The 15,367-nt window shown below is 37.6% G+C and overlaps 1 protein-coding gene across 1 annotated transcript in view; it reads left to right on the plus strand.

The window, feature by feature from the left end:
* The window catches only part of npffr1l2 (neuropeptide FF receptor 1 like 2), a 50,919-nt gene extending 40,925 nt beyond the window's left edge, over window positions 1-9,994 (plus strand). Inside the window, exons 3-4 of the mRNA XM_012923563.2 lie at window positions 7,378-7,477; window positions 8,989-9,994. Coding sequence (XP_012779017.2) covers window positions 7,378-7,477; window positions 8,989-9,994 — 1,106 coding nt within the window. The remainder of the gene's footprint in view (window positions 1-7,377; window positions 7,478-8,988) is intronic.
* The last annotated feature ends 5,373 nt before the right edge of the window (window positions 9,995-15,367 follow it).

The raw sequence follows: 15,367 nt of genomic DNA on the forward strand, positions 1-15,367 counted from the left end.
ACAAAGAATAAACAGCAAAGAAAGCGAATGGAAACCCTGGATAAACAGATTAAATCTTTGGAATTAGACTTAAACGTTAGCGATGACTCAACAAACCAAAGTGAGTTGCTACGTCTGAGAACTGAATATAATAAATTATCATCTGATGCAGCAGCAAAAAGTCTAATGTGGCTGAAGCAATCTTATTATGACCAAGGAGAGAAAGCAGGTAGACTTTTGGCATGGAGAATTAAGAAAATGCAGAGTGAAAGAGCAATTAGTAGCATAAAGACCTCTTCAGGGAATGTAACAGTAGATCCATTGGAAATTAATGACAGCTTTAGAGAATTTTATGAAAAATTGTATAAATCAGAATGTGCTCAAACCTCAGAAGAACAGGACATATTCTTAGATCAACTTCAGTTTCAGACGCTAACAGAAAACACAAAGCAGGAATTAGACAGACGTCTAACTACTGAAGAGATATCACAGGCTATCAAAAGCATTAACAGTGGTAAAGCACCTGGGCCAGATGGCTTTCCGATTGAATTTTATAAAACTTTCCAAGACAAATTATTAATTCCACTTTTTAACATGTATGAAGAAGCGTATCAAAATGAAGCTCTTTTTCTTCTTTGATAAACTAAACGGTATGTTTAATAGATTTATTTGGAATAATAAAAAACCTAGACTAAGACTTCGCTTGTTGTACCCACCGAATGAAAGAGGGGGGTTACAACTCCCTAATCTTAGACTGTATTACTGGTCTGCACAACTGCGCTCAGCCATGTTCTACTTTTCCACTGAGACACCCCCGGCCTGGTTACAAATTGAACAAACATCAGTAACAAATCTTCAGTTAAATCTGTATTTATATTCTGCAAGCCTGAGCAATTTTTAAAAAATGACAAATAACCCTTTTTTAAAAAACACAAAAGATGTTTGGTATAGGGCCCATCAGTATATGGGAGATAGAAGACTTATCTCCCGTTTTTCACCTATTTGGGGCAACACATGTTTTAAAGCAGGAAGAGCGGATGGGGGTTTCAAAATCTGGGCAGATAAAGGTGTACAGAAGGTGGCAGATCTTTATAAGGATGGCAACCTTCTTACATTTGATCAGCTATGCCAAATATACAACATCCCCAAAAAACATTTTTTTTTAAATATCTACAAGTTAAACATTTCATTATGTCAAAATATAAACAGATTGTATCTGAGCCACCATTATCACAATTGGAGAATGTCATACTTCAAAAGCCAGTGGGCAGAGGTCATATCTCTTCGGTTTATACAGCTCTGTTAACACATGATGGGGAATCTGCCACTGACAAGTTGGACGCATGGAGGGCTGACATCCAAGAGGAGATACAGGAGGTGGACTGGGAAACTGCATGTTTAAAAGCCCAAAGACAATCAATTAATACAAGGATGAAACTCCTCCAATATAAGTGGTTGATGAGAACTTACATAACCCCAGTCAAACTGAATCGCTGGTCGCCTGTCATCCCAGATAGCTGCAGTAAATGTTTAGGCACTCTGCTCCACTGTGTATGGAGCTGTCCAAAATTACAACAGTACTGGAAATTAATCACGCAAACTTTATCTAAGATTGTTGGAGTAAATATACCTGTTGAAGCAAAAATGTGTGTGTTGGGTATATATCCAAAGAACTGTGACTTTAGCACCAGACAGCTAAAATTAATTGACTTTGGCCTCCTGCAAGCTAGGCGCTTAATATCTTTGTATTGGAAGAAAGTGGATGTACCCTCAAGTCATATGTGGGTGAAGGAGATGGCATCATGTATTGTATTGGAACAACTTACTTATATTGTCAGAGGAAAGGGAGTAGATTTTGAAGAAATATGGTTACCTTTAACTGAGTGTCTGAGACATTATGAAGGGAATTAATTTAGAAAGTGATACTTGGTGCTGAGTTTTGGGTTCCTTTGTGTGTGTGTGTGTGGTTTTCTTTTTGTTTTGTTTTTTTGTTGTTGTTGTTTTCTTTGTTATCTGTTTCTTTGTTTTTGCTGTTTTTATTTTTCATTCGTGTCTTACTTTGTTTGTTTTACCCATGCTGTGCATCGGTTTTGTATTATTTTATTACTTATTTATTTTTATTATTATTATTGTTGTTTCTTTCAATTTATATTTGTTTACTTTGGGGACTATGTTCTTTAATATAAATCTCATGTTAACTGTACTATTATTCTTTGCTTGTTCTGTGATATAAAAGTCAATAAACATAATGTTTTAAAAAAATAAAAAATTATATATATATATATATATATATATATATATATATATATATATATATATATATATATATATGTGTGTGTGTGTATGTATGTATGTATGTATGTGTGTATGTATGTATGTATGTATGTATGTATGTATGTATGTATGTATGTATGTATGTATGTATACATACATACATACATACATACATACATACATATTGTTTAGAGTAGTAAAATCCAAAACATTGAGACCACCGTGTTCATAGTCATTCATCAATACACTTTTTCTGATGTAATGTGTCCTGTTTTTCCAGAGGAAGTTGAAGAGCATTCGGTCAATATCCTTACAAGTTTTGCCGTCCACATGCAGAGAAATTGCCGCATAAGTCAGTCGAGACAGACCTTCTGCTTTTGAGAGCAATACCCTCCCTCTTAAATTTAAATCTCTCTGCAACCATTGATTTTATTTGGTTTGAGATTTTTTAATAATTGGGGGGAAATTTAGTAAAATTCTGTCTTTTGGATCTTTGCAGATAATCAGATGTAAATATGTTGCTTCATTTTTAACTGTTATATTACAAATACTCTGAACATTACACTCTTTGACAGGTAATAATTGACATTTATTTAAGTTTAGGACCAATCCAGACCCTTTTGAGAAATCCTCTATTACATGTAAAGCAATTGGCACTTGGCTGGCATTTCGATTAAGACTAAAACGAGAAGTGGTGCCATTTTTCATTCTAATAGAACTATTAGCATTGGAATACAGAGTTTTGATAGCTCTGCAGAAGATATCACCAAAACCAAATTTCTGAAGTGTAAGAAATATAAATTCATGCTCAATTGAGTCAAAGGCTTTATAGAAGTCCAGGAGAAGGATAAATGAGTCATCAGATATTAATGCTGAGTAGTCCAGAATATCCAAGACGAGTCTAATATTACTGGAGATGTGTCTGTTTGTCATAAAACCAGACTGTGTCTCATCTACAATATCATCCAAAATATATTTAATTCTTCTAGCTAGCAATAGAGCTAATATTTTATAATCATTATTTAGGAGGCTTATTGGTCTCCAGTTGTCTATAAAAAGTAGGTCCTTCTTAGGTTTGGGAATTAAAGTAATAAGTCCTTGAGTAAGGCTGGGAGGAAGAGTGCCCCTTTCAATACTTTCATTATAAACCTGCAACAAAAAGGGTGCAAGCTGAGAAGAAAATGATTTATAGAATTCAGCCACCAGCCCATCTGTGCCTGGAGATTTGTTGTTTTTAAGAAATTCAATAGATGCCAATATCTCTTTTTCAGTAATTGGACTGTCACAAAAAAGCCTATCAGCACTTTTAATCATTTCAACATTGTTGACAGAGTCAATAAATTGGGTAGCGACCTTTGCGTTATAATTGGATTCATACAACTTTGAGTAGAAATTACAACAAAATTGAGTTAAACGCAGACCACTTTAGGCCCGGAAGTAGGATTCGTCACGTCAACACTTAACGACCGGATATGGCGCTCCCCGGAGGCTGCAGCCAGACCCTTCTCTCATCCACAGACTCTGCTTCCTCCACGGAAGACAGTACAAATCTAATTAAAAGCCAATCTAAATAAATGAGTCTTAAGCTGCTTTTTAAAAGAATAAATACAGTCAAGGCAATGTAATGATGGAGGGAGAGCATTCCGTCAGTACCAAAATGAATTCTAAAATGTACTGGAAGCCAGTGTAATGAACGTAACACTGGTGTAATATGCTCTCTTTTTCGTGTCTTTGTTAAAAGCCTTGCAGCAGCATTCTGGACTAACTGGAGACGGTCAAGATTCCTTTTGCTCAAACAAAGAAAAAGAGTGTTACAATAATCTAAGCGAGATGAAATAAAAGCTGTCATGATCTGCGGAGGCAGACCGTGCGGAAATGTGTGTGGTGGACCCAGGTGCAAACACAAGCGAAGATACAGGAGTGGATTAAACAAAAGCGAGCCTTTTATTATGGCTGATGAAAAGGAACAAACCAGAGTGAGGGCAGCATAAGAGTAGTAGCTCAACAGAAACCTAAACTGGACAAACTATGGAAAGGCTATGGCTGGAGATACGGACCACAGGGGGTGGGAACACAGACGACGCGACCCAGACTACATGAAACACAGAGACTAAATACACATGAGGGATGATCAGGGGAAGTGGTCACACATGGGAGCACAGCTGACACACATGAACCATAACGACAGGACAGGAGAGGTGAAACTGAATACACTGACATGAATACAGACTTTCAAAGTAAAACAGGAAACATGGAGATTAGACATGACATGAACTAAACATAACCACGCAGACGTGACACATGAATCAGGGAGACTTAGTACAGGGGAAGATGACATAAACAACTAAGGAACAAGACTAAACAGCAATCTAGAAATTTTAACTAGGTGCACTAAGCTAAGGCACAACAGAAATACAAAAGATACATAAACTCAAACACTGGGTCGCTTGACCCAGGACCATGACAAAAGCATGAATAACCATGAATGAAAATAATGAAATTCTCCATCTACTACAGGTTTGTATCGCACACAATACTATAGATGCCTTTAAAACCAGTGTCAAACACGGTGATAAATCATCACCACCTGAAAAGTTTTTGTTTTTCATAAGCATTTCACTTTAAGCACATAGCAGTATGCTGTGAATCAACGTAAACCAACAGCGAGTATGTTGTCCGTGCAGCCTAGTGTGACTCAGTGCCTGTCCTCTGTGTTTTATACTATGAGAGATTGAGCCCCTCCTGTAGTGGTTTGGTTGCAATGGTGTGTGACAGTGACTCTGATGATGCATTATTAAAACAATGACCTGGGGCCTCATTTACAAAACAGCACATGGGACCATACTAGAAGTGTATATGTGCACAGAGACTAAAATCTGTGTGTCAAAGGATAATCAGGTTTATATAAACTGCAGACAATTCCCCTTTATAAATTAAATGCATATGTGGATCCCTATTTCACGCTCGGCATGGCATTTAACCATAAAAAGACTTTGCAAAGCACCTTGTGAATGGAGATGCATAGCAATGAGCCTGCTGATCGATGGGTCTTTAGTCCTCTAGCAGTGTCCACCACCAAACAGCAAGATGCAAGTTTTACTGCGGGTTTTATTTTTAAATTTTACAGCAGTCTGATTATTTCACAAGATGCTGAATTGATAGCAGCAATCAACATTTTCTTTTCATTCCGTCTGATTCCTGGGGGTCTTCTTTCTAATATTGTAGGGTCTTTACCTTGCGATATAGAATTTAAAGCACCTCGAGGCAACAGTTGTTGTGATTTGACACTATGTAAATAAATTTGAACTGAACAGAATGGAATTGGCTGAACTTGTCTCATGATATGATAATGAGGATGAACCATGCTATTGATGTCATTGTCTTTATTTTAGGGCTGCTCACAATCATTTAAATGTACAGATGGTGAAGTGACAAAAGGTGGAACGTGTGGGTGGCAGCTCAGTGAGCTCTGTGCAAGAACCATCGGGAGAATACAGTAAAGAATTGCCATTATTATAATTATTATTATCATACAACTCCAACTCCATCCACAAATCCAAAGTTGGGACCCGAATCGCAACACAACTGAAAACATATAAGTGTTTAAATTGAGCCATTTTGCTATACAAAATGCCAGCTCATTGTAGCATCACACAGTAGGGACCATGCCATCTTCTTTTAACAACAATCCATTCAATTCAATCAGTACTGTAGGATTCTAGCTGCTCTGTCTGGACTGCAGGCAGGTCAGTTCAACACCCGGACTCATCTTATATGAGGCGATGCTGCTGCAATAGCTGTAGAATGAAGTTTAGTGTTCTGGGTGGGAGCATATGTTGCTCTAAAACCTTTATATACAGTACCTTTCATCACTGATGGTGCCTTTCCAGATGTGCAAGCTGTGGTTTTCATAGACACTGATGCACCCCCATACCATCAGACATGCAGGGTTTTGAAATCTGCTGATAACAGACAGTCCCTCTCCTCTTTTGTTTGGAGGACGTGACATTTGTGTTCTCCAAAACGAATTTAAAAATTTTGATTCGTCTGACAGCAGAACGGTTTCCAACTTTGTCTCAGTCCATTTTAAATGAGCTCTGGTCCAGAGAAGAAGTTTCATTCTGTATGTTGAATCTAGGGCGATTGGTTTCTGGTGTTGATTATTAAATGACCCGAGGAAAAAGTGATAAATGATGAACTTATGTTAAGAGGTCTGATGGAGAAGCCAGTGAACCCCTAAATTCACAATAAAAATCCTTTCTAGGCATTTCACAATGCTGACTGGAGTTTCTTTTATATTTTGTCCTCTGTCGCACCTTTTTGTCCCTAAGGGTTTTTTTCTTACAAAATCTTTTGTTTGTGTTTTCTTGTTTTTAGCACTTTGGGATTTTCAGCCTATAAGCTCTAATGATCATTCTTACACAAGGATTCTTAGCCACAGCAAGTTTCTGCAGGGAGAAAATGCCGCTTTGCTTGAACTCAGAAATTTCACCTGCTTATTTGTCCTGCAGAAATTACATACAATGCTGGAAAAGTATCAACATTATTATGCACTGTTGTAATCCATAATCATATAGAGGTATTTAGCACCTCACACGTCCTCTGCCTGATGGTGTGCAATGGAGTGAGGAAGGTACAGTATTATTTGACATGAAATGTTTGCCTATAGAGCTGCAATTTTCCAACACCCCGAGGTCACTGTCAATTGATTTCAAATTTTTTCAGCACACCAACCCACTGCTACAATCCCATCGTGCTCAATTCGAGCAATTTGCCGTTCATCATAGAAAAGAAATTGGGAGGCTATAGTCACGCTCTCAGCTGTGTTTGAAGACTCTGTTTCTGCTGCCGCTGAAAAATGAAACAATCACCGTGAAGCGGAAGGAAGAAAAATGTGAACGGATACGTCTTCCATTCTAAATGCCACGTCTCACTTTGTGTGTCTACTGTCGTTTGACAACAAAGACATGGCATTGTCCAAGATTGTACAGCATGAAGTCTAAAAACTGATTGCCAACCTCAATTTTCTTCCTGCAGCAATATAATCAGACTGATGTTAAGGATTTCTAAAATCACTGGGACAGTTATTTCCTTGTATTGTCAATGATGTTGCTTTCTTAACAGGTTGGCCCTTCTCCAACACTGTGTGTAAGATGAGCGGCTTTGTGCAGGGCGTGTCAGTGTCTGCATCAGTCTTCACCCTTGTGGCTATTGCTGTTGAAAGGTAAGTGCACATTGTTCTTTGGTTCTTGATGGAATATAACACAATAACAGTGAAATAATTAATGGACAAATATATAAAAATTCTAATAATAATTCTAGTGGTGCAATGTTTGCTCTATTCCTGTTTCATTTTAGAACAATACTATTTACTAACAGCAGCGGACAAATATACACCTTTGGCCTATTGATGGTATGAAAAGTGTATCAAATTGAGCTGATATCTTCCATTAAATGTGAAATTGTCTCAGTTTAAGTATTTGATGCATTTTCTGTGTTATAGCCTACTGTGAATAAAATGTGAGATTTGCAAGTCACTGCGTTCAGTTTTATTTTTACATTTTACAGAGGACCCGAACCTTTCTGGGAACGCCGTTGTTTTTATTTATACATTTAAGTTGGACAGTCCAACCAGCCATACCCAGACTGACAAAAACCCAAAATATTTAACAGCTTTATTTTGTCACTTATTGCTAAGATCACTCTAGGAACTTGCAACCAACATTAATGCAAGGATGTGCAGTCAACTTGTGATCCTGTTGCCTTTGAAATCTGTTTTGTTTTTTTGTTTTTTGAAAATGAAGATCAGATCTGCATCCACTCATATTCATTTGTCATCTTCAGCGTGACCTTGGTGCATTAAGACAACAACAAAATGGCAAGCAGACGCAGTCAGTCTGATAATAGGTCTGTGACTGAATGGAGTTAAGTTCAAAATGACATAAAATCTGTCTGATAATACATCAATTAACGGTTATAAATCAGCAAAAATTGAGATGAGTGTTGTCATCTACATTCACAGAAATTCAAATTAGCTACTCCAACTAGAATCCAACTAAAATGACATACATATGAAAAAGAAGATCCTCCTCAATGATGCAGTTTCTGCAGGAGAGCAACTGAACTGCAATATTAAATGGACACTGCTTTTAGGACAACCTTGATTTCATATAGAAATAACCAGAATGCAACCAGTAGTCAGCCAGTTGAGTCAAGTCCCATATTGCAGAGAGATGTGTCTTTTGCTATTTTGCACAGACTAATGCAAAATGTGCAAATGCAATACACAGTCTGTCTGTGTTTTTAAATTAAACACTAATTATTTGCAAACCTTTGCCAGTTTGACAAAGACTGCAGTCGGTAAAAGTCAGACCGCAAGTGTTTGAGACAGGTTGCCTACTACCTTGGAATAGAAAGTTTTTGGCCAGAAGTTGAAAGTATTGCATGCTCTACCTCTAGGAAATCATTTCATACCTAAAACTACTTTTTAACAAACATGAAAAAATTCAATGCAATTGATATACAACCACAGACTTTTTACATAGGAATGACACATCGGAAACAATTTACACTTTTTCTTTTCTTCTTCCTGTAAAACAGTTGTGATGTAATGGATTTATCTCACAGGGTTAAAAAAAAATTAATTAAACAAGTTATGATATTTATCTCTGAAAACCCACAAGTTTATTTCATTAATTCATAACAATGCTTCTTTTGTTTCCTTGTCCCCTGCAGGTTTCGCTGTATTGTGTACCCACTACGACCCAAGCTGACGGTGTTCGTTGCCAAATTAGCCATCGTCTCGATCTGGGTGTTAGCTGTGGCCTTCATGTGTCCTGCTGCAGTTGCCCTGACTGTGGAGAAAGTCCCTTTCCATTACATGATATATAATAACAACTTCAATCAGACATTGCCCTTGTACACCTGCTACGAAAACTTTGCCAACCCTCGGATGAGAAATGTCTACACAGTGGTTTTGTTTGCACACATCTACCTGCTGCCCCTCACAGTAATCTCACTGATGTACATAAGCATTGGAGTCAAACTGTGTTCTTCTGTGTTTGCAAACAAGGAGCCGCACCTGGCCAATGTTACAGTCCAGGAAGGAAGCAGGAGACACGCTCATCCGAGGGTATCGAGGAAAAAGATAAAGGTGATAAAGATGCTCATTCTGGTAGCTTTGCTTTTCATGTTGTCCTGGTTGCCTCTCTGGACCCTCATGATGATAACAGACTATGCAGACTTGGATGGGAACCAGCTAGACCTTCTGACCAGCTACATCTTCCCCTTCGCACACTGGCTAGCTTTCTCGAACTCCAGCGTCAACCCCATCATCTATGGCTACTACAATGAGAATTTTAAGAGGGGCTTCGAGGCGATATGCAAGTCCAAGCCTTTTTGTTGCATTGTGCAGAGCCAGCTGTGGAGCAGAATTGTTGGGTGGAGGAGGAAAAGAAGGTCTGTGCAAGCACCTTGTGAAGGTACTGTTTCTAGAGAAGTTGTTAATCACAACCATTTTGTGTTGGGACTAAGAAATCGAGTCCATAATGACAACAAGTTGAATGACACGGCTGAGGTGAATAGGAGTGCAAGAGTCGAGAGTGCGGTGGTCCACTCGGGAAGGGCGCTTACGGATCAAGAGTTAGAAATGACTGCTGTCAATAAGAAAAGCAGTAATGAAGAAGAATCAGAAAAAGTTAGTTCACTGGCAATTTCACCGTATCAGGTGTGGGATAACTGAATAATTACAGTGTTAGCAAGAGAAACCCGAAACAAAGCCATACTGTTACACTACCGCCCCATGAAGGACACAGTCATTAACTATCTGATGTCACAGGTTAAATATGGTTACACTTTAAAATGATGGTTAGAGAGTACACATGTTAATTTTCTACAATTAAAATAAGTTTTAGGAGTTGAAATGAAAATAACAGTATGACTAACTAACCCTTCTAACAGTCCATAAACCAAAGACAATCTGACTATATTGGTCACTTTCATATTATTTTCCTGTATCTGAACCACAAACATCCAATAAGGTAAGCAGGTCCTGTCGTCTGTCCTCGCCCTGCTACCAAAAGGTTTGGCTGATCACGTGTGGAGCCACAAAGACGTGTGACCACATCAAAAGATAACAATGCCAGTATTTATGCAGGCTAAATATACAGACCTAATTTAAGATCCATGCACGATCTTTGCCGTCATAAGGCTTGGTCGGTATTTTGTCTCTATTTATTTGAAATAAGAATTAGACTAATAGCCTTTTTTCTGTCTGTGTATCTCATTATCCAGCCTTTGTGCTGAGCACACAAAGACATTTTTGTTACAAAAAAAGTTTTTCAGCTCTTCATTGCACTTTGTACACTTAGCCTGTTTATCCCAAAACTGATATGGCACAACAGCCAAATATTAGTCATCTGATAAAACAACCAGAGTGAAAATTAACATGTTTAAACAAACCACTATGAGCCTTATTAATAGAAACACCCCCCAAAAATATTGGAAGATAAACTAAGACAGATTAGATATTGTGTTAGCCTTTGTATTCAATCATCTGGCAGTTAATATAGCTCAGCTTTGCGTCTTGTGATATGAAATTTGTTCCACGTAGCCTAGGGTTTTGTGTAAACAGTACATGAGAATAAAACATTACATTATCTTGATAGATCGCATCAAATGGAGTGAAAAGTGTAGCATAAAGGATGCTGCATAGGCGCCAGTGAATGATTATGAATGACAAACTACACCACAAAATATCTAAAACACTTCATCAGTGTATTAGTTTTGCACCTCTTAGCAAACGTGAATATTTTAATGGAAGACATCCAGCAGTCACTGAAAAACTGCCTTTAAAGAACAATCGAAACGCTACCTCCACAATCATGCAAATGTACAAATGTAAGCAAATTCAGATTCATACTGGAAGCTACTGGTCAACTACCTCAAACTCATTAATACTATGAAACTTCTAAAACATTTAAGTGGCATAAAATGATGAATAAAAAAAGCACAAATACCATTTAATAATTTCATTCTAATATGCTGAAGTTCTTTCTATTCATTAGAAAGTCATTACAAATATTTTCCAATCAGTGGTTAGTCTTGGTGATTGATGCCAGTAAAGCTGATAAATATGGAGCGTGTATCTCGTAATGTGCAAAAAACCACGGTTATGCTTAAAAAAACTACTTTGCATCACAGGAGACAAAAGGAAAAGGAAAAAAAAGCTGCTTGCACGCCCCCACACACACCACAGCCAATTACTGTGTGTAGGTAGGTGTGAATGTTAGATTGTCGAGGCTGGCAGTGGTGATCGTGGATGAATCAGTATCAAAGGCTCTAATCAGCTGCCTTTGGCAACTGATGATTTTCCAGCCGAGCAGAAAGTGTGCCCCCTGTGAAACAAATGGAAGTTGTTAAAATTACAGGGTAACCTTAGAACGTCCACAAATTAAGTGAAATAATATGAAGTGAATGTGATATTAAATGAAACCACAGATATATTGAGGGAGGATATACTGACAGAGTTTGAAGAACTAAAATGAAATCACACAAGTGGAACAGAAAACGAGTTCTAGAAATGGTACTAATCACAATTTGCGCAACATCTGAAGTAAAACAACAGAGAGAGAGAGATACCGCCAATGTGGATGACAAAAGTACCCAACATGCATTTCTTTGCACATGGTTTGGTTTCTCTAAAATGCAGCAATTAAAGAGGAGGAGCTCCCCCAAAAAACTCATGAATAATGACGCAGGGCCAGATTCATATTTACATTTTTCTTACAGGGAAACTGAATACAGAGTGATGCAGTGTTGCTGCAATCACAGCAAACCTCTCGCCACAGCATTGCAGTCAGTTGCTTTATTACAAATGCAGCATTACTCTCGTTTTGCCTTTTCGTGCTAGATGTTTATATAGGAACGAACAGCATAAAACAAAATGTGAATGTGAGATGTGCTAACTTTAGTTTCCTGCTGTTATCTGCTCCAGAACAAATAACTTAATGGTGTTATGATTACAGTTTTTGGCTGTGGCCATTATTTAAAAATGATTACTTGCTCAAAATAGCATTCTGTTTTTCTTGGGGGAAAGCTGGTATTTCTTCTGAAAATATAGATTTCAGTTTAAAGGGGATTTCCACTGATTTTTTTACGCACAGAAAGTAGCTAGAAGAAATTGGCTTTGTAAGCTAAAAATGACCTTAAGTTGAAAAATATACATATGTCCTTTGTAACCACAAAAATTGTTGGTTGCCCATTCATTGCAATGAATGTTGCCAAGAGTTAAGGCAACCAGCTGGTTGAGTTTGAGTGTTCAAAACCCTCAGCCTCAACCAACTCAGGGTTCAGTATCTTGCCCGAGGAACCTTCGACACATGGGCTGGAGGAGCCAGAAATCAAACCCCCAACCTTTTGATTGGTAGATGACCTACTCTACCACCAGCTGTTGCTCAGATGTTAAAGCAAGTCAAACATGTGGGAACCAACCTGTCTCCAAACAACTGCAGTCTTGCAGATTGGCTAAGGTTTGCAAATAACTGGTGTCTGATTTTTTAACTTAGACAATATGTTACAATCAGTTTGCATCGGTCTGCAGACTCATCTGCAACCCGTGTGCAACCCGCCTCTTTGAAGTAGGGGACTTGGCTCAGTTGGTTGCCATGTGGTTATATTCTGGTTGCTCTGCTATTTAAAAGTGTCTATGTCACTTTACATGTAAATTTCTGTTCTGTCATCAATACATCAATCTTCTTTCATTATCTTTGTCCTGACTGAATTATATTTTTGGCAGATATGTTTGGAAAGAGAGCATAAAGCTAAAATATGAGCAGAACTTTTTTCCCCCATGTTATATGGAAAAAACAAACATTACTAAAATCACTGGATCCCCTTTAAACACTGTGCAGTCACAACACGTAAGATTATGTAAGAACACATATAGTTTAATAGTGATTCCTCACTCATTATTTTCCAGTTTGCAAGCAACTGTTAAAATCACCAGCAAAGTTGATGATAAAGTTTACTAATAGGAGTAAATTAAAGTGAGAATTTACTGGCAAAGTTGTGATGTGCAGCCTCAGACGTCCTCACTAAAGCATCATGGGGCTAATAAGCTGTAAGCTTATAGCTGAGGTTTTTGTGTGTGATATTCGGCATCACTTTAACAAAGATTTTGGGTAACTCAAAGGTTGTTACATTAATGTGACTTATAAAAATTATTTTAAAAACTTTTACAAACCAATCAGATTTCATTTCAACACAAAACTTTTTTCTTACTGTTACTAAGTCAAGCACTTAATTTCATGACTCAGAACACATGTTGTTATCCAGTGTTAATACCTTGTAATATCTAGTGTTGTTTTTAGAATAGAGGTGCTTGGTTACAGACTGTGATATATTAAAAAATACCACTGTTAAATCCTTCAGATGACGGTCTGATCTGAAAAGAATGTATTTCAGAGCAACGTATTTAACTAGTAAATATGCAAGCGTTGTGATCCTCCACAGCAAGAAAGATATCACCATTATTATAGAAATATATGGATGAAAACATGTGTGCTTGTACAAATGTTGTCCCCAGGAGCCTGAACCAAAGAGCAGCATGCAACATAAGGATAGTTTATCTTTACACATGCTGTACTGTGCAAAGGTTCGGGTAAAATAAGGATGTTATGTTTCGACTTCCCTAGATCTTTAAGACATCATCATCACCAAACATCATCTCTTCACTACACTTAAAATGGACATCATTACTGTGTCATCACGTTTCTTTAATGAGAAGTGGATCCGACTGAGAAGACAAGGACACTTCACTCATACGGTAGCAAACTCTTCATCACAAGGTAATCAGGGCCTAAATTACACTGTGCTTTATCTTGAACATCATGATGAATTATTTCACACTCAAAACAAGGGATTGAGACCATAAAGTCTTCAGGAAAGTGTTTACTAGATATTAATTAAAGCGAGCGATAGGGTCCCTAACTTGACGACTTGTTTTATGCAATTGGATTTCTTTTCTGCAATCAAAGATGTCGTCTCCTGCTGGCCATTTAAAAGAATGTACTACAGTTCTGTGTAAAGGAACATTTCTCACAACCCCATGATTCAAAAGCTTGTAGAACCACCTTTAGCAGCAATAAAGTAACTGAATTAAAGCAAGTACTGTATTTTACAGACCATAAGGCGCACCAGATTATAAGGTGCACTGCTCATACAAAAGGCGCATTAAGTGAAACAAAACAGTCAGATAAGCCAAACTTTACTCATTCTTCTTGCTTCCTCCACTTCTGTACCATTGATTCATTAATGTTGAATTCTCTCACAGCTACTGTTGTTGCATTATATTAATGACTAACCTCATATTGTGGATCTTTTATCTCAGTTGTTCTCCTGACTAAGGTTTGTTCTGTTTACAGCATCCCACCATATGATTGCATTTGTCGCTAACCATTGGGAACCCTCACAGGGCTCGCAAAATTTCAAAATCCCTGGTAGCCCTTCGGGCAGGGACTCTTCAGTTTTTGGTAGCCCAAAATAAATTTAAGTAGCCCGAATAAGAAAGAGAGCAATTTTTTGATTGATGTTTTGTTTCCTGTTTTGTTTCCGTTACAATATTATACATTAAAGTATAATATTGTAACGGAAACAAAACATTAATCAAAAAATTGTTGAAACACAAATTACAACACTGTATAAAAATTACAGTCATCAACTCAAATACTTGGTTCTAATTGAACAGAAATTTCTATGAATTTGTAAGAACTGTGTAGGACATGAATCAGTCTGTGTCAGATCCTGAACTTGAAATTTCCAATGAAGTCACGGGTAAGAGACAAGTGGAACCAAGATCTAGGCCATTTGCTTTTTGAAGTTTGCAAAGACTGCTAAATTGTGCCAGTGGTAGTTCACTCTTTGCAACATAGTACGCTGTTCTAAACAGATTTTTCAGGTTTATTTTTAGTATGTTATTTGCAATTGGTGTTTGTTCTGGGAAAGATATTGCAGACTGAGCAATAATGCATTTCTTGCATTTCTCATGGGTTCTAATGGGGGCCTTTCTTAAAATGACTGGTCCCAGTAACAAAGGCGCTTGTCGACTCAGAAATCG

The sequence above is a fragment of the Maylandia zebra genome, linkage group LG12 (assembly GCF_041146795.1).
Source record: "Maylandia zebra isolate NMK-2024a linkage group LG12, Mzebra_GT3a, whole genome shotgun sequence".
Taxonomy (NCBI): Eukaryota; Metazoa; Chordata; class Actinopteri; order Cichliformes; family Cichlidae; genus Maylandia; species Maylandia zebra.